This window comes from Oncorhynchus keta, chromosome 28, assembly GCF_023373465.1.
Source record: "Oncorhynchus keta strain PuntledgeMale-10-30-2019 chromosome 28, Oket_V2, whole genome shotgun sequence".
Lineage (NCBI taxonomy): Eukaryota > Metazoa > Chordata > Actinopteri > Salmoniformes > Salmonidae > Oncorhynchus > Oncorhynchus keta.
Window position 1 is genome coordinate 59,186,582 of NC_068448.1, and position 25,000 is coordinate 59,211,581.

Here is a 25,000-nt window from a genome sequence, read left to right on the forward strand (position 1 = left end):
GTTAAATGTCTTAAATTGCCTTTCATAATCATCACTCAGTACCCCGGTCACAGTCAAGGTCCAATAAAAACAAGGAAAGAAAAAAAAACGAGCATATTTTTAAACGGTTATTTTCATTCTGATCGCAATCAAAGTCTTAAGGAAAGAAATGTAATCTTGCCTTCGTTTTATTTATATATATATATATATATTTTTTTTTGTTGTGATATGCATAAATTAAAGAGTGATGGTTTCTCAGACATTTTTCCAAAATGATAATTAAGGCTTTCAGACACTGGAATAACATTTTAGAATTAAATGAAGGTTTCTGTTAGTCTGAAAGTTAAGTTGTATTTGTGTACACCAACAACAAAAAATAACACTTAAAGATACTGAGGATGTTCTGCAATACAGACAACACATGAGGCTGTCGAACGTATTTATATTGCATTGGGAACTATACAACAATATTGATCACGTACAGTATGTAAGAATGGCTGAAATTGGAGACGCATCTTTGTTTGAGAATTTGAAGCATTCAAGTTTTTTTCAGTGACAATGATATCCAATGTCTCACCTCTTCAGGGCTAAAAGCATCATAATCATAATCAGTGGTCTTTTTGGCCAGGTGTAATCTTTAACAGCAGGTCTTCTCTGCCAGGAGATGTATTGTATTCTAATCTTTACATGTGATATAATTGTCTTCTCACACAATATTATGGATGAGACCACATTAGTGCTTTTGCCAGGTTTATTTGTCACTATTGAAGGGATTTAAATTGAGTAAAACGAGGAGCAAATGCTCCACTCCATCACATTGTGATAAAAGTAAATGGGTCATGCCTCTAATAGTTCTGCAGTGTGAAGACGGATTGTTCATTAAATGCATTGCATGTCGGGGAAAAAAAGGAGATTCATTTATATTAAGAAATATATGAAGACATCAAAACAAAAGAAATGGACTCAAATTGTTTATCGTGCTGCAATCACCTAATTAGTAGTTACAACTGTGTGGCTATCTCGTCGTTTTAGTTCAAATAATGTGACATGTTTTATTTTGAGAGAACAGAAGAGTGTACTTCATCATTGGAGCGGAAGGATTCCACATGTGGCCCACAGATTGTTGGCGATGGCCTAATGTTGATTTTGGTGTTAGTGAGAGATTAGCTGAGATGAGAGCTGAACATGACATTTTTCGACTTTTTGCGAGTGGAAATTCATCACTCATTTATCCTTTACAGATAAATCTATAAGACTGTCTCTGGTAAATGTGGACACATATTTACTGGAGCATATTTTCCATCACTTTAGTGATTTAATCCCTGATCTCTTCATCCTCTCAGTCCCTGGTAAGACATGCACCAGCATGGGGTGATCGACAGGGGGCACTGGGATGGAATATTGACACAGTGGACTGAGTTAAAGTGTGTGTGTGTGTGTGTGTGTGTGTGTGTGTGTGTGTGTGTGTGTGTGTGTGTGTGTGTGTGTGTGTGTGTGTGTGTGTGTCTTGCCTGGGTTAAAGCAGGTCATTGTGTTGTGAGCCAGTGAGTCAGATACTGTGTAAACGACTGGTTCGTTATCTCTGACTACCTCTGGATAATTACACGACACTGATCAACCTAGACATTGATTCTCTCTGCCTGATCAAATGTCAGCAGGCTGCAGCACCACATTAGGGTGGAGCACACTTTGTGTGGTGTGTGTGTGAGAGAGAGACCGAGAGAGAGAGAACACAAAGAGGTGTGTGTGTTAGTCGGGGAGCTGTAGAGTGGTATGTATGGGGGTGGTTGTGATCGATGGGCTTTATCAGTTGAAACACACAGACCCCCCTGGTAATCCCAGCAGTGGCCCTCTCTCCCTCCCCACTTCCATCGTAGGATTAACCAGCAGATACATGGAGTATTACAACACAAGCACTACCCTGCCTAAGCCGCTCCTACCGAGGGGTGGGGGAGATTAAAGGAATTATGTTAAGATTTGATGTTAATAGAAGCTCCCCGTAATTCTCTTCTCTCTTCCCTCCAAGGACCTTTTCATTCTTCTGAATGTATAATAGAACACTAAGCTTATGGCGTAAATACATTGGCCGTGACATAATTGGAATATAATATTCTCCCCTCCTAAGATTTTGGAATGTGTTTTATTAGGTATATAAAGGTAGGTACTGTAGGTGTGTCTGACATTTGCATTTGAGGATTTGTTGTTTAGATGGCTCTGCCTGTGTGTTAGTGCAACTTTGAGGGGGTTGGTAGGTAGGTATGTATGTTATGGGGTTTAAAATCTTATGGTAGACATAAAGAGGGGTGGGGTATATCTCTCCTAATGGCCTGAGATTAATCACCGTTATCTGATATGAAAATGAATAAATCTCACAAGACAAGCTAATAGCTGTGTTCCGCTTCATATCGGAATCCCCCGAGGTCTCATCGCTAACTGGCACGTGCTGCTGCTAGAATGGAATGAATATCTGACAAAGTTGTGGTGTGCCATACAATATGCCAGATTCAATGCCCTTTATGTTATCCACTATTCTGCTCTTATGTTGGTCGCTTGAAGGTTAACATGAGGAAAATCAATCATTATTTCCAAAAAAGGAACAATAGCTTAACTACTTCTTCACTCAGATCTTCACTCAGATCTACATTTTTTTTAACAGTTTCAATATTAGTACCCTCATAATGGTATGACGTTCCGATGCGTTTGTGACACGTTCACAACGCCTTTGAATGAATATGACTTATTAATGTAGTATTCCATCCCTTGCCCAGAGGACAGATAAAAATAAAAAAAATAGCTTGCACAAATTGTTTTTGAAACATATCCTTGTCATTCAGACACGCTCAAACAACTCAAACAACGCACATTTCCATCTCATTTTTATTTCTTTATTGTTTGAACAACGAAATGAAAGAGAACATTTGTTATTCCCATCGAATTATTGAAATACTCAATTGGGAAAATCACCTACTTGCACTTTTGGTTTTCAATCATGTAAATTAGGTGTCAAAAAGAATTGAAGAGCTTTCCTAATTATTAGGTGTAAAAATGCAGGCCTTCCGTATTTCGTTTTGTGCGAAGAACATAAGCGAGTTAGCGCTTGTGAACATTACCACCACAGGGCTCACGTTGTAACCAATTCCAGTAGAATCACTTTAGGGAGATGATCATTATCTTTATGGATAAAATCCCTTCCTTCTGGTATAGGTGTATTAGTTTCACACTTTATGGATGAAGCTCGAAGATTATATCGATCTTGTAATGCAGCAATAGTTTTAATAACCAACCGAGCTACAAGTCAATGGGTATTTGAATTGGATATCCTCAGGCTTTGTCTTGCAAGTAGTTTGCTGAACAAACGTAATTGCCGTAAATGGCCATGCCATCATCCAACCATTTGTACATAACTGAATAAACATCACTCCATTTATGTAGTAAGGGCTGTCGCTCATAGAGGAGTGGTGATACTGTGTACAGTCATGGTGCAAATCAGGTATACATAGACACTACACAGTATGGTGGTGTCATCTAAGAGGACAATTTAGCACTGCAAGGTCTGAGGCTACCTGACTTTCTTTGCTTTGTTGTGGTACTGAATGGCAGTGGGCAGGGTTGGAGAGTTGATTTGTATTGTTCAGAATGTGTTATTAAAGACAAACATCCGGGCCTGTATGATCCAGCTCTTGAGTATGAGTAAGGGATTAGACTCTGTGGCCTGTGGTCACTGAGTGGGGTCTGAACACACACACATATACGCACACACACACTTCTTGAGAAGGGAGGGAGGGAGATTAGGCCGAGCTGAGTGGTTATCTGGCCGGTGGCGGCAGGAGGGCAGAGGTTCCTTCCTCACTAATCGTCAGCGTGTCAATAACGTCCAGGCTTCTCTCTCTCTCTCCTTGGCTCAGTCTGTCCCCTACCCCAGGCTCATCTCCGCTCCGGAGGGGTCCCGGGGATTTGATAGGGCCGATGCCATGACAACGGCTCACCCCGACCCCAAGAGAGAGGAGGGTGATGACGTGCGGTGGTTTAAATGATCCGCTGGACCAATAACATTGCAATGCCAGTATTTGATGATTCATTCACAACAAAGTCCGGGTTTTGGAGCTAAAGTGCAATTTGCATAAAGAATACATTTGATTCTCTTTTCCTAAAAGCTTGGTGTGCTGCGATGGTATTGAAGTGGATTAAGACAGGGTATTAGCCCTACGATCAATGAAACGCATCAGACACCAAACAGACAAACAAACAAACACTCATCCTTCTCTCTCTCTCTCTCTCTTTTTCACACACACGTAGAGCTGCGTGACGCTGGAGAACAATTTTGATGACATCAAACACACAACTCTGAGCGAGCGCGGAGCACTTCGGGAAGCAATGAGGTAAGGCTTCAGCCTTCGGGTCACCATGGCAACAGTCACAGATGTGGCAACGATGCAGGGGGAGGAGGGGATTAAAAGTCATTCTTCATTATTGGACGAATGAGTTTATTGCCACCATTCAGCATTGTACTCTGAGGTATTAATTTGTCAGTGGGAGAAACCTCTTCCTTCAGAGGCTAAACTAGTGGCCAGTGGTTATCACACACACACACACTGGTCACACATTACCCAATTCATATATACAGTGCCTTTAGAAAGTATTGATACAACTTTACTTATTCCACATTTTGTTGTTTTACAGCCTGAATTGAACATTTAATTTAAATAATTCTCACCTATCTACACACAATATCGCATAATGACAAAGTGAAAATATGCTTTTAGACATTTTTTGCTAATTTATTGAAAATGAAATATAGAAATATCTCTTACACCACCACTGAGTCAATACTTTGAAGAAGTATCTTTGGCAGTGATTACAGCTGAGTCTTTCTGGGTAAGTCTCTAAGAGCTTTCCACACCTGGATTGTGCAACATTTATCCATTGTTCTTTTCATATTTCTTCAATCTCTGTCTAATTGGTTGTTGATCATTGGTATACAACATTTTTAGGTCTTGCCATAGATTTTCAAGTAGATTTAAGTCAAAACTGTAACTCTGGAACATTCATTGTCTTCTTGGTGAGCAACTCCACTGTAGATTTGGGGCGGCAGCGTAGCCTAGTGGTTAGAGCATTGGACTAGTAACCAAAAGTTTGCAAGATCGAATCCCCGAGCTGACACGGTCGTTCTGCCCCTGTTCCCACTGTTCCTAGGCCGTAATTGAAAATAAGAATTTGTTCTTAACTGACTTGCCTAGTAAAATGAAAGATTTGGCCTTGTGTTTTAGGTTATTGTCCTGCTGAAAGGTAAATTCTTCTCCCAGTGTCTGGTGGAAAGGTTTTCGTCTAGGATTTTGCCTTCAATTTATTTTTTATCCTGAAAAACTCCCCAGTCCATAACGATTACTGTCTTTGTGGGTAAGTCTCTAATAACATGATGCAGCCACCACTATGCTTGAAAATATGGAAAGCGGTACTCAGTAATACGTTTTATTGGATTTGACAATTTAATTGCTTTGCCACATTTACTTAAGTGCCTTGTTGCAAACTGAATGCATGTTTTGGAATATTTTTTATTCTGTATAGGGTTCCTTCTTTTCACTCTGTCAATTAGGTTTGTTTTGTGAAGTAACAACAATGTTGTTGATCCATCCTCGGTTTTCTCCCATCATAGCCATTAAACTCCCTGAAATCCCTGAGTGGTTACCTTCCTCTCCGGCAACTGAGTTAGGAAGAACGCCTGTGTCTTGGTAGTGACTGGGTGTAATGATACAACATCCAAAGGTCATTAATAACTTCACTATGCTCAAAAGGATTTTCAATGTTTGCTTTGTTTTTTGTTTTAAAAAAATCTCCTAATAGGTGCCCTTCTTTGCGAGGCATTGGAAAACCTCCCTGGTCTATGCGGTTGAATTTGTGTTCGAAACTCACTGCTCGACTGAGGGACCTTAGAGATAATTGTATGTGTGGGGTATAGAGATGAGGTAGTCGTTCAAAAATCACGTTCAACACTATTATTGCTCACAGAGTGAGTTGATGCAACTTATTATGTGACTTGTCAAGGACATTTTTACTCCTGGACTTACAGTGCCATGCGAAAGTATTCGGCCCCCTTGAACTTTGCGACCTTTTGCCACATTTCAGGCTTCAAACATAAAGATATAAAACTGTATTTTTTTGTGAAGAATCAACAACAAGTGGGACACAATCATGAAGTGGAACGACATTTATTGGATATTTCAAACCTTTTTAACAAATCAAAAACTGAAAAATTGGGCATGCAAAATTATTCAGCCCCTTTACTTTCAGTGCAGCAAACTCTCTCCAGAAGTTCAGTGAGGATCTCTGAATGATCCAATGTTGACCTAAATGACTAATGATGATAAATACAATCCACCTGTGTGTAATCAACTCTCCGTATAAATGCACCTGCACTGTGATAGTCTCAGAGGTCCGTTAAAAGCGCAGAGAGCATCATGAAGAACAAGGAACACACCAGGCAGGTCCGAGATACTGTTGTGAAGAAGTTTAAAGCCGGATTTGGATACAAAAAGATTTCCCAAGCTTTAAACATCCCAAGGAGCACTGTGCAAGCGATAATATTGAAATGGAAGGAGTATCAGACCAATGCAAATCTACCAAGACCTGGCCGTCCCTCTAAACTTTCAGCTCATACAAGGAGAAGACTGATCAGAGATGCAGCCAAGAGGCCCATGATCACTCTGGATGAACTGCAGAGATCTACAGCTGAGGTGGGAGACTCTGTCCATAGGACAACAATCAGTCGTATATTGCACCAATCTGGCCTTTGTAGAAGAGTGGCAAGAAGAAAGCCATTTCTTAAAGATATCCATAAAAAGTGTTGTTTAAAGTTTGCCACAAGCCACCTGGGAGACACACCAAACATGTGGAAGAAGCTGCTCTGGTCAGATGAAACCAAAATTGAACTTTTTGGCAACAATGCAAAACGTTATGTTTGGCGTATCAAACATGGTGGTGGCAGCATCATGGTTTGGGCCTGCTTTTCTTCAGCAGGGACAGGGAAGATGGTTAAAATTGATGGGAAGATGGATGGAGCCAAATACAGGACCATTCTGGAAGAACCTGATGGAGTCTGCAAAAGACCTGAGACTGGGACGGAGATTCGTCTTCCAACAAGACAATGATCCAAGACATAAAGCAAAATCTACAATGGAATGGTGCAAAAATAAACATATCCAGGCGACCAATAAAATGTGATTTGATACACACACACACACACCTAACACCTAACACACAGTCAATGTTTAATTTGTCCCACCAAAGCGCATATCCTGCGATTTGATATTAAAACACTTAAAGATGTCTAGCATAAACTCAGCAAAAAAAGAAACATCCCTTTTTCAGGACCCTCATTCGTAAAAATCTATATAACTTCACAGATCTTCATTGTAAAGGGTTTAAACACTGTTTCCCATGCTTGTTCAATGAACCATAAACAATTAATGAACATGCACCTGTGGAACAGTCGTTAAGACACTAACAGCTTACAGACGGTAGGCAATTAAGGTCACAGTTATGAAAACTTAGGACACTAAAGAAGCCTTTCTACTGACTCTGAAAAACACCAAAAGAAAGATGCCCAGGGTCCCTGCTCATTTGCGTGAATATGCCTTAGGCATTCTGCAAGGAGGCATGAGGACTGCAGAAGTGGCCGGGGCAATAAATTGCAATGTCCGTACTGTGAGGAGCCTAAGACAGTGCTACAGGGAGACAGGACAGACAGCTGATCATCTTCGCAGTGGCAGACCACGTGTAACGACACCTGCACAGGATCAGTACATCCGAACATCACACCTGCGGGACAGGTAGAGGATGGCAACAACAACTGCCCGAGTTACACCAGGAACACACAATCCCGCCATCAGTGCTCAGACTGTCCACATTAGGCTGAGAGAGGCTGGACTGAGGGCTTGTCGGCCTGTTGTAAGGCAGGTCCTCATCAGACATCACCGGCAACAACGTCGCCTATGGGCACAAACCCACCGTCGCTGGACCAGACAGGACTGGCAAAAAGTGCTCTTCACTGACGAGTTGCGGTTTTATCTCTCATGGGGTGATGGTCGGATTCGCGTTTATCGTCGAAGTAATGAGCGTTACACCGAGGCCTGTACTCTGGAGCGGGATCGAGGTGGAGGGTCCGTCATGGTCTGGGGCGGTGTGTCACAGCATCATCGGACTGAGCTTGTTGTCATTGCAGGCAATCTCAACGCTGTGCGTTACAGACATCCTCCTCCCTCACACGGTACCCTTCTGCAGGCTCATCCTGACATGACCCTCCAGCATGACAATGCCACCAGCCATTCTGCTCGTTCTGTGAGTGATTTCCTGCAAGACAGGAATGTCAGTTTTCTGCCATGGCCAGGGAAGAGCCCGGTTCTCAATCCCATTGAGCACCTGTTGGATCAGAGGTTGAGGGCTAGAGCCATTCCCCCCAGAAATGTCAGGGAACTTGCAGGTGCCTTGGTGGAAGAGTGGGGTAACATCTCACAGCAAGAACTGGCAAATCTGGTGCAGTCCATGAGGAGGAGATGCACTGCAGTACTTAATGCTGGTGGCCACACCAGATACTGACTTACTATTGACCCCCCTTTGTTCAGGGACACATTATTCAATTTCTGTTAGTCGCAAATCTGTGGAACTTGTTCAATTTATGTCTCAGCTGTTGAATCTTGTTATGTTCCTACAAATATTTACACATGCAGTTGACAGTGAGAGGATGTTTATTTTTTGCTGAGTTTAGATTGGCTGTTGTTGCTCAGGATTGTTTGATGTGAGCTTGAATACAGCAATTTGTTCCATCAATATATGTTTTATTTAAAATGCACATGGAATTCGGGGCATGCAATAATTACATTGCTCCAGGGATGATTGAATGAAGATTTAATTTTGTCTGCTTTAGATCACTTCAGATATACATAGCTGTTTATCTGCCTTCATGTTAGACAATTTAACACATTTTACATTGTAAAAAACTGGTTTTAATGATGGAAGACACTTAACATGATTATTGTAACAGTGTCTGGTTTCCATGATCTAGAGTCTGAGGGTTATGAATGCTGTTTTTACTTCTTGTGTGATCTATGCATTTTGATTTAATGTATGTTTCATTCCACACTAAAACCAAGTGTTTAGGATCTGAACACATAGCTAAACACTTTTCTATAACACCTTTTTAAACTCGTCAAGGTATTTAGAATTTCAATGAAAACGTGTCAGTGTTTAGATCGTAAACACCAGAATATGTTTATTCACTGTAACACTTTTTAAACACATGAAGATGTTTATTCAGCACAAGGTGTTTAGGTTTTAAACACTAAATACTGGGGGTGTCATTTTAACGCTGTAGAGTGTAAGGCTGTATTTGCATATTTCCCAGCATGCTTTTTGAGTGAATGTGATAGATTGTTCGTGATAGAAGGCCTTATGAAATGTATAATATGTGGTCATAAAGGGTTTCCGTTGAATTGAAACGCATTCACGTAGACAATCACTTGTTGAAGGTTTCAGGAATAGACGTTATTGAATGCAACAACCATGTCTTAGTTATAGTCTGGTTATCCTCAACATTGTGGTCTGAAAATCCTTGCTCATGGGCCACATGAGCAGTCGACTAACAACAACACCATGTGATTGAAATTATTTCTTGAATTAAATGTCCTGTTCAATTGTGCTAAAATCACATTTTATTGGTTGCATACACATACTGTATTTAGCAGATGTTATTGCGGGTGTAGCGAAATGCTTGTCTTCGCTCCAACAGTGCAGTAATATTTAACAATACACAACAATACACACATCTAAAAGTAACAGAATGGAATTGAGAAATGTAGAAAGATTAGTCTGGAGTATAAATATGTATATGTTTTTTCCCCTCATCAATCTACACACAACACCCCATAATGACAAAGTGAAAACAGGTTTTTAGAAATGGTTGCTAATTTATTAAATATAAAAAACGCAAATATTACATTTACATAAGTATTCAGACCCTTTACTCAGTACTTTGTTGAAGCACCTTTGGAAGCAATTACAGCCTTAAGTCTTCTTGGGTATGATGCTAAAAGCTTGGCACACCTGCATTTGGAGAGTTTCTCCCATTCTTCTCTGCAGATCTCAAGCTCTGTCAGATTGGATGGGGAGTGTTGCTGCACAGCTATTTTCAGGTCTCTCCAGAGATGTTCGATCAGGTTTAAGTCCGGGCTCTGGCTGGGATACTCAAGGACATTCAGAGACTTGTCCCGAAGCCAGTCCTGCATTGTCTTGGCTGTCTGCTTAGCGTTGTTGTCCTATTGGAAGGTGAACCTTCACCCCAGTCTGAGGTCCTGAGTGCTCTGTAGCAGGTTTTCATCTCTCTGTACTTTGCTCCGTTCATCTTTGCCTCCAAACATATCCCATTTAAGAATGATGTGCTCTTGGGGACCTTTTTAATGCTGCAGAAATGTTTTGGTACCCTTCCCCAGATATATGCCTCGACACAATCCTGTCTCGGAGCTCTATGGACAATTCCTTTGACCTCATTAAGGTTGCACGTTTTGGGGAATATTCAGAGGTGGAAACCTTCCGTGGCAATTAACGGGAATATATGCAAATTAAAACAAATATCATTTAAATGTAGATGTTTTTTGTATTGGATATATTTACAATATCATATGGAGACAGAAACATAAACATTTTACCTTATCATGAGTAGACATAATTGCAAATTATGAAATCCTTCCAATATACATTTTTAAAATGATTTAATTATGAATTGAACTGTAATTAAATGAGTTGACGCTTCACATGGGATGATTTCACTGAACAACAAAAGAAAGGGAAAAATGAATGATCCATCGCATCTCCCAAAAATGTTTTCAACATACATCTGTAAAATGATAGTCTAGAAACTTCCTCTCAGGCTTCCAAGTCTTCTCCTTGGACCTCCTCAATGTCCACCTCTTGAACATCAGACTCTGAGGCCTCATCTTCACTGTCACTTTCCAACCTTGTTGAGGATGGCCTGTTGGCAGCCTCAAATTTGTCCGGATGGCCACCAATTTTTCAAGCCTTATATTGGTCAGCCTGTTGCGTGCTTTGGTGTGTGTGTGTTCCCAAACAAGGACCACCTGTACTGACCTCGTCTTCTGGATGATAGTGGGGGGAACAGGCCGTGGCTGGGGTGGCTGAGGTTCTTGATGATTTTCTTGGCCTTCCTGTGACACCGGGTGCTGTAGATGTTGTGCACCCCCCTCTGGAGATCCCTGCAGTTGCGGACGGTTCAATTGCCGTGTGCTGATATCGCCCAACAGGATGCTCTCAATGGTAAAAAGTTTGAGGGTCTTGGGGGGCCAAGCAAAATTTCTTGAGTCTCCTGAGGTTATAGAGGCGCTGTTGCACCTTCTTCACCATGCTGTCTATGTGGGTGGACCATTTTCAGATTGTCAGTCATGTGTACGCCGAGGAACTCAAAGCTTTCCACCTTCTTCACTGCAGCCCCGTTGATGGGAAATGGGGGCATGCTCCCTCTGCTGTCTGCTGAAATCCACAATAAGCTCCCTCATTTTATTGAAATTGAGGGAGAGGTTATTTTCCTGGCACAACTCCAGGGCCCTTACCTCCTCCCTGTAGGCAGTCTCATCATGCCTACCACCATTGTGTCGTCTGCAAACGACATGGTTGAATAGGGAGTACAGACGGGGGCTGAGCACGCACCCCTGTAGGGCCCCTGTGTTGAGGATCAGCGTAGTGGATGTTTGTTGCCTACATTCACCACCTGGGGACGGCCCATCAGGAAGTCTAGGACCCAGTTGCAAAGGGAGAGGTTCAGACCCCCAAACTTAATGATGAGCTTGGAGGGCTTAAAGCTGAGCTGTAGTCACTGAACATAATTCTTACATAGGTATTCTTCTTGTCCAGGTGGGATAGGGCAGTGTGCAGTGCAATGTTGATTGCATCATCCGTGGATCTATTGGGGCAGTATACAAATTGCAATGGGTTTAGTGTGTTGAGTAAGGTGGAGGTGCTATGATCCTTAACTAGCCTCTCAAAGCACTTCATGATGTCAGAAGTGAGTGCCAAGGGGCGATAGTCATTTAGTTTTAGTTACCTTCGCAGTTTTGGGTGCAGGAACAATGGTGGACATTTGAAGCAATTGGGGACAGTAGTAGTTATGGTGACAGACATTCCTAACACTGATCTGAATAAAAGGTATGTAAATGTCACATCAATTTCTGATGGCTAAATGCACTCTAAAGAGGACGATGGGAAAGTTAACACTAATGTTTAAAATCAGAACACTTCGAAGATATAGGTGTTCTCCTCGTTAGAAACTGACTGGGAAAAAGCTGACTGTTTTAATTTTGCATTATAAATGGCAGTGTTTAAGGTGAGAGCACTTTTTATGTTTTAAACACAGACATTTAGGTTATAAACGTGTCACATGTTTCATGGTTTTACAGTGCACAGTTCAGCATACATTAGACTGAGCTTTCACGCTATGATCAGATGGCAGGAGAGTAGAAAGCAGTGTGTTGGGAGGAGACCATCTCAGTTAATCCCCTTAGCTTCATTAAAACCAGATAGAATAGGATTAGAGAGCTGCATGTAAATGAACATAATTCCTGGAGAAATTGAAACAGCTCCGAGATAAATGTATCATCAGGGAGACACAAACATAATCAAAATAGAAATTAATTAATTTTCCTTTATGAATAATTGCCTGTTTATTAGCCAGAATTACAACTAATCGACAATGTACCAATTGGCTGTACCAATAGTTCAGATTATCGTGTGTGTCTGTTCTCTCTCTCTATACATCCCTTTTCTTTATTTCTTTCTTACTTTCTTTCACTCTCTCTCTCTCTCTCTCTCTCCCTCTCTCCCTCTCTCCCTTTATCTTTCTCTCAAACACACACAAAGCTGAGAAGTCATTTCAGCCAGGCAAAGCTGCCCTCCTATTTTGCATTCAGCTGATTGTGATTCCTCCTCAAAGGACCCCCTACTGAGCGGAGCAGCACAATTTGATGAAATATTCAGGTTTCCTAAAAGCTAATAATGTAGGACATCAAAGATCAATGCGGGAGCCTTCATCTGCTACTGATCAGAGGGATGTAAGGCTGTCTGTGCGGTGGTGTCCTGGTCCTTAGGACTGTGTGTGGTGTCTCTGTGCGCGCGTGTGAGGTAGACCGACTTCTGACATGTGCCTTCATTAGGCCTAGCCGAGAGAGGAGAGAAGGCCCCTTGCTCCCCTAACAAACAGGAATGCTATGAATACAACTACACAGGGACATGGCTTGCATATTAAATAAATAGGCCAACTTCTATTGTCACATTAAGTGTATACCAGAATCTCCACTTGTAGCAATATATACAGGGTAGTAATGCAGTAACTGCATAATAATGTTGTACAAGCACAATAAGAACATGTAGCTGCATAATAAGGTTGTACAAACACAATAAGAACATGTAGCTGCATAATAAGGTTGTACAAACACAATAAGAACATGTAGCTGCATAAAAAGGTTGTATAAACACAATAAGAACATGTAGCTGCATAATAAGGTTGTATAAACACAATAAGAACATGTAGCTGCATAAAAAGGTTGTACAAGCACAATAAGAACATGTAGCTGCATAATAAGGTTGTACAAACACAATAAGAACATGCAGCTGCATAATAAGGTTGTACAAACACAATAAGAACATGCAGCTGCATAATAAGGTTGTACAAACACAATAAGAACATGTAGCTGCATAATAGGGTTGTATAAACACAATAAGAACATGTAGCTGCATAATAAGGTTGTACAAACACAATAAGAACATGCAGCTGCATAATAAGGTTGTACAAACACAATAAGAACATGTAGCTGCATAATAAGGTTGTACAAACACAATAAGAACATGCAGCTGCATAATAAGGTTGTACAAACACAATAAGAACATGTAGCTGCATAATAAGGTTGTACAAACACAATAAGAACATGTAGCTGCATAATAAGGTTGTACAAACACAATAAGAACATGTAGCTGCATAATAAGGTTGTACAAACACAATAAGAACATGTAGCTGCATAATAAGGTTGTACAAACACAATAAGAACATGCAGCTGCATAATAAGGTTGTACAAACACAATAAGAACATGGCTAATTGCCAGTCACATCATAGGCATATTCCATGGTTACTGCTCAGCTAACCTCTTGCTATAAATTTAATCAAATCTTATTGGTCACATACATGTGTTTAGCAGATGTAATTGCGGGTGTAGCGAAATGCTTGTGTTTCTAGCTCCAACAGTTCAGTAATATCTAACAAGTAATATCTAACAATTTCACAACAATACACACAAATCTAACAAATGTCAGTAAAGGAATGGGATTAAGAATATATAAATATTTGGATGAGCAATATAATGGCACAACACAGTACATTTATTTCCTTTACAGTCGTGTCATATACTCCTATTCAGGTTATTACCGCTTGAACAACCTGGAACAAATACAATTGAGAAAGACTATAACCTACATTTTGCCATTATTGACTTATATATCTGCTGTTGGTCAGTTGTACACTACAAATACATTCCATGATACTTATATTCGTTTTTGAATTTGACGATGGTACTGTGAACCGTTTGCTTAAGCAACTGTCCTTGTACTCAGATTCTGGTCTCTCAGTGTCAATGAACAATATAGAGACTGCAGTGTTGTGTAGTGTACAACCAACCAATAGCAGATATATAAGTCAATAATGGCAAAATGTAGGAGGTTATATTCTTTCTCAATTGTATTTGTTCCTGGTTGTTCCATCGGTAATAGCCTGAATACGAGTATATGACACGACTTTAATTGCTTGAGTTAACAAGGTTAGCTCCACTCCACCACCTTTAAGGTGAAGCAAATCAGAGCTGGTATATTCACCGCCTATCCCCGTAAACCTTTCACCCAAAGGCTAGTGCTAGAGTATACATCTAGGCAATAACAGAAATATTGGAGTGGATATAAATTGTAAATCCTTAAATTATGTTTTTTCAGTGTGCTGAGTGACTTCATAGGGGTCGGGAGACCCCGCTCTTCAAAGAGCATATTTCCCCCAAAATGTCAGAGAGAATGAGGGAAGTGTAGGACTAATGGATTACGATACAATACATCCCAGCTTGTGAGAGAAGATAGATATCTCATCACTTGTATCACTGCCTGGCGGTGATAACAGAAAGAGCGATGTTCAAGCTACATATTGTGTGGGCGGCAGATAGTCTAGCGGTTAGGAGCGTTGGGCCAGTAACCAAAAGGTTGCTGGTTCAAATCCCCCGAGCCGATTAGTTGAAAAATCTGTCTGCTAAATTAATAAAATGTTAAATGTGTGAGGGATATACAGCCAAGCAGTTCTACAATTTTGATTCTTACTGAACTATACCTCATTGATTTGTAGAGGGTCCGCAATCCCAAAAAATATATTTTTTATGCTATTTAGTATTTATTCATTTATAGACAACACGAGCAAAAACAAATGTCAGCTTTTAGGCCACTGTCAGTGAATTTTAAGTGTGTATAATAAAACACATATCGTCCTCCAGTCGTTAATGGTGACACAGTGGCACACATGCAGTAGTGTCCTTATCTAGTAGTCCCTATTCCTTTAACGGTTAAAGGTTGCTTCTCTCTGGTCTGTGCCCACACTGAACAGAACACTGGCTCTTTTTCACTGTTTACTGGGGTTGTTCCACATTCCACAAGAGAGTCCACCTGTTAGCTGTGTTCATAGTGCCTTTCATTCATTCCATTCTAACACCTTACTGGTAACCCTAGTAGCACACAGGAGTCCGGGCAAGGTAAACCACCTCCACATCCTCCCTCGAGCTCCCGTGTCCCCTGGGATAGTGGGGTAGAACGGAGGGAAGAGGGACAGAGGGTTTGTGTGGGTGTGCCTTTACAGAAAAAACACATGAATTTCATGTGATAACATGTGATCGCATGTAAAAGCAACATGTGATAACATGAAACTACACATGTGGAATCATGATCTCGTGTGAAATAAACTCAGCAAAAAAAAAGAAACAGACCTTTTTCAGGACCCTGTCTTTTCTAAGATAATTTGTAAAAATCTAAATAACTTCACAGATCTTCATCGTAAAGGGTTTAAACAATTAATGAACATGCACCTGTGGAATGGTCGATAAGACAGCTTAGAGATGGTAGGCAATTAAGGTCACAGTTATGAAAACTTAGGACACTAAAGAGGCCTTTCTACTGACTCTGAAAAACACCAAAAGAAAGATGCCCAGGGTCCCTGCTCATCTGCGTGAACGTGCCATAGGCATGCTGCAAGGAGGCATGAGGACTGTGGCATTAACGGCAGTCACTGCGACTCATCGAAGCATATCACAGCATACGATGATGCAACTTTTAAATGAGGAACCACTATGTGTGTGTGGCACAGGGTCAATGTGAAGGTCAGAATATGCCTCCGCATACACTTGAATTGCAGAGATGCTGTATATTCACATTATACACTCCCAATACACATCACACAGTGTAAAGGGAAAAACTGTCGGTCATGGGAGGAGGAGAGGGCAATATCATACGGTGTCCCTACTCTGAAGGATGGCTGTCGTTGCCTTAAATGAAAGAGTGTGACTCTGAATCTGTGTATGTACTGCCGCCCATCGCTCATCTCCTTTCCCTTTGATTTGCGGCTGTACTGGGCTATGAGTGATGAACTAGCCAGTGAGCACTATGCTGTGGATGCAGCTCGGGCCTTGTTGAATAGCTATATGAATTTCAATTGCAGTTCAAGAAAACACAGAGACCTTGGGTGTACTTTGAACGACCCTTGTCAATGCCCCATCGTTGGGAGATGATGGGTATTTCTTTACTTGATTTCTTTCATTGTTGGAAACCTGGAAATCAAGGCGGAAACATTGGAGAGATTGAGAAATGTCCCTATTCAGGCTTCTCATTTTCAAACACTGACCGAATAGAATGACATTTGTATCATTTAAGAATAGGGCATATATATAATATATATATATTATATATATATTTTTTCTCTTACGATATTGAGACCATATTTGTTTTTGCTGCCATTTTTCAATTGATTGAATTCCTGTATCCATCCCCGTGGGGCATATTTGGATGGTATTTGAAAGGCCTTCTCAGCCGTGTGGTCATAACCATTATCTTGTCAAACGACTCTATAAGATGAAAATCGTTGTCTTGTCTTTAGCTCTGTATTTCATTAAAACCCACTCTCTTTATATTTAAATGTTTCATTTTCCATCTGGATGTTATTGCCTCACTCCCATTTCACCCTCTGGTATGTGGGCACTTAGGAAACTTAAAACAAAACATTTGCACATTTTAAAAACACACACTTCATGCCACACTCCCTCTGCAATCATTCTTAGGTCTGTAATGACATTCTTGCAAAGTGTGGGAGCTAGAAAAATATCCTAATCTTAAAGTTAAGCAATGTAAAAAGTGAACTGTTAGAGAGTATGGGTCTAAATATATATATATTTTGAAAATGTACAATTTTCTTTATGCTGTGCTCCACTGCCATGCCATGGTTCTGTCCTACGCACAGGGCACTATCACCACTAAGGAATCACAATCATCCATCTGGAACGATGCGAATGGAATGGCGTCAAACACATGGAAACTATGTACAATGTATTTGATATCATTCCACTGATTCCCCTCCAGCCATGATCAGAAGCTCGTCCTCCCCAATAATGTGCCACCAACCTCCTGTGCTATAATCACTAAGGAATAATCATGGTCCACACACATCCACACAGTTGTGAAGAGGGCACATCTGCACCTCTTCCCCATCAGGAGGCTGAAAAGATTTGGCATGGGGCCTCAGATCCTCAAAATGTTCTGCATTGTTCTATTGACTGGCTGCATCATCACTTGGTACAGCAACTGCAAGGCATCCGACCACAAGGCGCTACAGAGGGGGGTGAGTACGGCCCAGTACATCACTAGGGCCGAGCTCCCTGCCATGCAGGACCACTACGCCAGGCGGGGTTAGAGGAAGGCCCAAAAAAACTTGTCAAAGACTCCAGCCACCCAAGCAATATCAGTGCACCAAGTCTGGAACCAACAGGACCCTGAACAGCTTCTATCCCCAAGCCATAAAGCTGTGAAACAAGACTGCTAAATAGCTAATTGAATGGCTACACGGACTACCTGCATTTACCTATTTTTGCACTAACTCTCTTGCACTGACTTTATGCACACACATTGGACCAATGTTCCCTCAATTTTTTGGGGGCACTGAGCAAATTTGGGGTCTTTTGAGTGGAAGTTTTGTGAGAATTTTGTACGACTTCCGGTGCATGTTTACAATGAACACTGAGGCTGTACCCTTAGTTTTAGACAGTAGCCAATAGCCTATTGTGGCTATTTGATCATAATGTAGGCCTACCAACAAAACCAATAGAGCGAATCCCAGAACATTTTCACATGGAAATAGCTTTTGATTTCTATAGTATAGCCTACAGTAGCCAATATGTGGCGTTCAATACAGGACTATTGCATGAAACTTTGAAAAACGTTTTTACAATATGAAGGGTTTGACATGAATTTGTGATTTCTTTTTTTACTTGGTCTGTAACACCATGGGTAAAATAGGTGACTGTACATTGCATTGTGTTGTATGATGCAATAAATCATGTTACAAAATAAAAAAAATATTACCATACAGAGAATTAGACAATGTAGGCTAATCCTCTCCCTATTGGTTTATTTGCATATTCAAGCCAGTCTCAAAATACAACACTGGCCCTTTAATTATCGATCACAGAAAAAACGTTTAATATAGTGCAAACTAATTGGGTGAACTCAGGGAAGTTCAATCTCTTGCGTTTCTGTGCAGTCCTGGAGTAGGTGAGCGGCTGTGCACGGGCGCAGTTTAGAGGGAGCATTGCGCTGGACTCTACCCACACACTTACTTACACTGACATCCCAACACACACATACACACCGACTAAATACGCCCACACACACACACATCACAGGCACACATGCATACTGATTACAAACAAACACACACACACACATTCGCACTCACCACATACACTGCTGCTACTGCCTATCTATCCTGTTGCCTAGTCCCATTACCCCTACCTATACAGTATGTACATCGCTACCTCAATTACCTCCATGCTGCTGTCACTTGTTATTAATTTTTCACTGTGTATTTATTCCTCATGTCACTTTCTATTTAATTTTACTATTTTTTTTTTATCTTAACCTCTGCATTGTTGGAAAGGACCTGTAAGTAAGCATTTCACTGTTTGTCTACACATGTTGTTTTACAAAGCATGTGACAAATACAATTTCATTCCTACTGTCTCTCCCTGGCTGTGATCTGACGTAGGGTCTGGAGTTAGTAGCCTGCCCACTGTGTTCAGTGGCTGTAGCTCTCATAACGCTGATCAGGTGTCAGGGCTATTGGGCTAATTGTGGGATTATTACTGACCACATAGTCTGTGTGGTGTGGAGCTCACATCATCAAATCACTTACTGCTCTCTGCTGTCCTCTGCAGTTGGCAACTATTATCATCATTGGAGTCTAAATGATATTTTCCTTCACGTAGAAATATGTGTCGAAGATAGTGTGTTGGTGAAGTCAGTGAGAGAAGCAAGATTTGAATTATTTGATTTTGTTGAATGGTGACTTGCTTGATGATTGTGTGACTTGGTTGTTTGAGTGTTTTCTGTTTTATTCTCACAAACACAAAGCATTACTGGGGCGGCAGGTAGCCTAGTGGTTAGCGTGTTGGGCCAGTAACCGGAAGGTTGCTAGATCAAATCCCTGAGCTGTCAAGGTAAAAAATCTGTTGTTCTGCCCCTGAACAAGGCAGTTCCTAGGCTGACATTGTAAATAAGAATTTATTCTCAACTGTCTTGCCTAGTTTAAAAAAATATATAAAAATTATGATTGTTTAATTTGGATAATGAATGTACTTTTTAAATTGTTTATTTAAATTGTTGATTTGAATATAAAGTATATTTCTCTCATTCCCCCACCACCACTCCCCCGCCCCCGATAAAAAGCTAGACATTTAATTGCATGAACACTTTGACAGTTAAAGCAATTAAGGTGACAGGTGAGTGTGTTAAAAGCAGGATGTTCATTATAACCCCATACCTGTCTGTCCTGACAGCTCCTTAAATGCCTGCTGCTCCCACCCCTACCACGGCTCCACCATGGCTCCTTTCATTTCATTTAACTCCCAGTTTCCACCATTTAGGGGGGAAAATGTGTCAATGGAACCCACGTCGGTTTGCCATTCTGTGTCAGGAAGTGCAAACAATGCCCTAAGCTTCATAGTTCTTTCCATTCAGGTCAGCGGAATATGACTGCTGTGTCTTTCACTGAACGATTAATGGGGTTGAATTGTAGATATCCTGGTGAATTACATTACCTTGAAAACACAAGGTTTTCTACGTGATCTGTTTGCGCAAGATTCTGCTGTTTATTTTGATTGGGCGATGTTTGTAGATTTGGGTAAACGTCAGTTTAACAATTTAATGATAGTTACTGCTGACTAATAATAGGAAGAACAAATGTTTTTTTTTTTTTAACATGATGGCATAATTTTCCCCTTCTCACTCCCTCTCTTCTCTCTCTCCATACACCACATTTCCTGCCACTCTGGATGGAGGTGACATAACAGAAGTGGGGGGTGAAGAGCAGGCCTACATTCCTCCCTCCCCCCCTGTGTTATACATTGTGGGGGTATTGTGTACAGCTGTTGTATATCCCCTGGCTGATCTGAGGCAGACCTCAGCAGGACAGCTTTGACAGCTGTGACGGCTCGGCTGGTAACCGCTGGTACCCTGTGTGCGTGGCGTAACCTCGCCTCACCTGGGTCTGGTTCTGATATGTACTGAGAGAGCAACGGAGAGAGAATATGGGCTGCAGGTCTAGTTTCATTGTGTCTGGATCCAGTCATAACTACAGCAGCTAATAACAATAATTATGTACACAGCATATGTTAATATCTACTATACTAATGTTATACTGTACTGATACTTGTACTGAACTGTACAAGAAGGCAGCGTTACTATAACTGCTGTCCCTGGTGCTGATAGTGTGGCCTTGAATATGGTTATGAGCCTCTGATTATCTTGTGACTTTTCAAATGGTTTTATCGAATACTTTAAACCATGGTTTTCTAAGGCTATAGGCAGTGCCTACAGGCAGTTGCAATATGTCAGATTTCACATAATATTACCAGGAGCTGCAGTTCGGTTCTGTGTAGTTTGTCAAAGGCTTCTATTGTCCACCTAATTGTCAGTTGACATTTCTCTTCCTGATTGTTATAGACATCAAATCAGTGGCGTGATAAGACTGGAAGGTATTATTTTCCGTATTACCTCCTCATCATGAATATGAATGCAAACGACTAATTTCACAAAGATAACGGTGAACAGCTCTGTGTGTAGTGACAAAATAATTCTTTGAGGGAAAAGCAATCATTTAAATTGCAAACCCCTTAGAGGTGTGTGGAGCTTTTATTGAATTGCACATTTCTGTTGCTAGCTAATAATAATAGAAACAATGAATTAGGAGATTAGGTACCTGGCGCATATTGACGATTCATAACGTGCAGGAATCCACTCATCATACAGAGCATTCAAAGCACTGATTTATTAGGAGAAGAACAAGAAAAGAAACAACACAAAGCTAATCAGGCCACGTTTTAAGAGGGAGAGATGGGTCTATGTTGTATTGAAACTGTGTAGTGACTGTGTTCTAGAGAGTGTAACGCAGGTGCTGCCTGCTGTACCTCCTAGATAGAGGAGAGAGAAAAAGTCCTCCTTAGAGAAGCTGTGTGGTGTGTAGCTCTGTGTGCCCCAGTGTATTGCTGTGACCTAGAGCGATTCTTGAACAAATAAGATTGCCTTTGTGTGTGCATTATTTTCTGTTGACATTTGCTAAGCGCTAGCCAGGGCTGCTGCTGGCCGGGGGAGATAGATAGAGGAGGGTCTATAATGTGTCTGTATCGGCCTAGGCTCTTTAATGTTACCTTGAGAAGAGAGGATAAGAGGTATGTATGTATGTATGTATGTATGTATGTATGTATGTATGTATGTATGTATGTATGTATGTATGTATGTATGTATGTATGTATGTATGTATGTATGTATGTATGTATGTATGTATGTATGTATGTATGTATGTATGTATGTATGTATGTATGTATGTATGTATGTATGTATGTATGTATGTATGTATGTATGTATGTATGTATGTATGTATGTATGTATGTATGTATGTATGTATGTATGTATGTATGTATGTATGTATGTATGTATGTATGTATGTATGTATGTATGTATGTATGTATGTATGTATGTATGTATGTATGTATGTATGTATGTATGTATGTATGTATGTATGTATGTATGTATGTATGTATGTATGTATGTATGTATGTATGTATGTATGTATGTATGTATGTGAGAGAGATAATAAATATATATATATAGAGATAGAGAGTGTTACTTGGACTTTTTCTTGTCTTTTTTTTCACACCAACAATAATCTTTCAGAGAGGCGAGACAGTGTACTGAAGGTGCCCTCCCTCCCACAGATTTTCATTTATGTATCTGTTAGATCTCATCTTTATTAATGCCTCGATGCAATTTCACCTGGAGTGAAAACACAAAAGCTATAATATATTTTTCTTTTACAGGAAATGTATGCTATATTAATATTTGAGAGGGTTGCACATTCAAATAGGTCAGAAATGTGAGTATTATGTATTCTGCATTGTTTTAACGTGTGTATGTTTGTCGATGCCAAACCCACCACTGGTGTGCGTGACCAAATATTTCTATTTTCATGTTATCTGACCATGGCACCGCCTGGAGTTTGATAAACACCATTGGCACTTGTTTTGGAACTGGTGCTATGAAAATAGAGCTCTTTGGCCACGCAGACCAGGAGTGGGTTTGGCGTTGAGAAACAGAAGCATAGTCATAAAAGTACCTCATACCTAATTATAGTGGTGGATCTTTGATGTTACGGGGCTATTTTGCTTCCACTGTTCCTGGGGCCCTTGTCAAGGTCAATGGCATCATGAACATTACTAAGTACCAGGACGTTTTATCCAAAAACCTGGTTATGTCTGCCAGGAGAATGGCACTTGGCTGCAAGTGGCTCTTCCAGCAAGACAATAACCCCAAGATCCACAAAGAAATTGTTAATTGTCCACAAAATCTACATCCGGACTTGAACCCCATTGAAAACATGGTTTGAATTGAATCTGTATGGAGGAATGGTCAAAGATCCCTCACAATGTGTTCTTCAATCTCCTAAAATATAGAAAAATGCTCCTTTTCGTTATCCTCGCAAGGGTAAGGTTCTTGAGTATTGAAAACAGGGGTGGCAATCATTTTTACCCCTATCTTTTCTTATTGAACTTTTTAACTTGTCAAACACAATCTCTTTCTCTGAGTAATTGTATTGGTATAAATGAACACAATTCACACAAAAAAATGCATACAATACAGCTCAGTATTTGTATTATTTATTTCATACAGTCTTTTTTGCTCATCTTTATCAAGGGTGCCAATAATTATGGACCCCACTGTATATATTTTTATGTGGATGCGTGCCTCTGTGTGTTTGTGTGGCTCTTCCTCTCTCCGGGATCCCTCAGTAGCCCGTCCTCCAGTGTTAATCATTGACCTTCAGATTACAACATGATTCAAGCTAATTTCTCCAGAGCCTTTCAGCTCTTTGCATTTCGTGTATGTATGTCCTTCCCTCTGCCCCATTCGGCCCCATTCATTGTGCTTCGTCTCCAGTTATTCTTTGGGCTGAGATACACTGCCGCAATATCTATTATGCTATGGGCTAAAGCATAATTTATTGTCAAATGAAAAAATGGGTCAACAGTGATGTCAGCTGATGATCAACCACCCAGGTTTAATAAAACATCTTGCTGTGGTGCGTCTGTGTGAGTGTATATGTGCACGTTGCGAGTGTGCATGCACTGCGTGTGTGTGTGATTTCAGGGCCGTGGCGGCCGTCTACCTGGCTACAGCCCCTCTATAATTGCCCTGCTGTCAGGGTGATAAGTGGTATTAATGGCGGACTGGTGCACTCTGCTCTGCACTGAGCTCAGGGAATTGCAAGTTGGGATTATTATAGGTGTCTAGCTGGAGTGGAGAGGGGGGGTTCTCTCTCTTCTCTCTCCTCTCTCTCCTTCATCTCTTTTTTTCTCTTTTCTGACTTTCAATTTTATTTTTTCTCTTTCTCTCATTCTTCTTTCTCTTTTTTCTTCCTATTTTTTTATTTTATCTTTCTCTCACTCTTATTATTATTGTTATTATAGTTTCATCCACTCTGTTTTCAACCTTTCTCTCTCTTTCTTTCTCTTTCTTTTTTTCTTTCTTTCTTTCTTTCTCTCTCTTTCTTTCTTTCTCTCTCTTTCTTTCTCTTTCTTTCTCTTTTTTTCTTTCTCTTTCTTTCTTTCTTTCTTTTTCTCTTTTTTTATTTCTTTCTTTCTTTTTGTCTTTTTTTCTTTTTCTTTCTTTCTCTCTCTCTCTTTCTTTCTTTCTCTCTTTCTTTCTTTCTCTCTTTCTCTCTCTCTTTCTTTCTTTCTCTCTTTCTCTCTCTCTCTTTCTTTCTCTCTTTCTCTCTCTTTCTTTCTCTCTTTCTCTCTCTCTCTTTCTTTCTTTCTTTCTCTCTCTTTCTCTCTGTTTCTTTCTTTCTCTCTTTCTCTCTCTTTCTCTCATTCTCTTTCTTTCTCTCTTTCTTTCTTTTTCTTTCTTTCTCTCTCTTTCTTTCTTTCTTTCTTTCTTTCTTTCTTTCTTTCTCTCTTTCTCTCTCTTTCTCTCTCTTTCTCTCTCTTTCTCTCTTTCTCTCTTTCTCTTTCTCTCTCTTTCTCTCATTCTCTTTCTTTCTCTCTTTCTCTCTTTCTCTCTCTTTCTCTCTTTCTTTCTCTCTTTCTTTCTTTCTCTCTTTCTCTCTTTCTCTCTTTCTTTCTGTCTCTC

The 25,000-nt window shown here is 40.5% G+C and overlaps 1 protein-coding gene across 2 annotated transcripts in view; it reads left to right on the forward strand.

Annotated features, from left to right (window-relative positions):
- Nucleotides 1-25,000, forward strand: part of LOC118361160 (dihydropyrimidine dehydrogenase [NADP(+)]-like) — a 237,050-nt gene that overhangs the window by 49,721 nt on the left and 162,329 nt on the right. For both annotated transcript variants that reach the window (XM_052483339.1, XM_052483340.1), the window contains exon 3: nt 4,276-4,358. In XM_052483339.1, the coding sequence (XP_052339299.1) occupies nt 4,276-4,358 (83 nt within the window). The remainder of the gene's footprint in view (nt 1-4,275; nt 4,359-25,000) is intronic.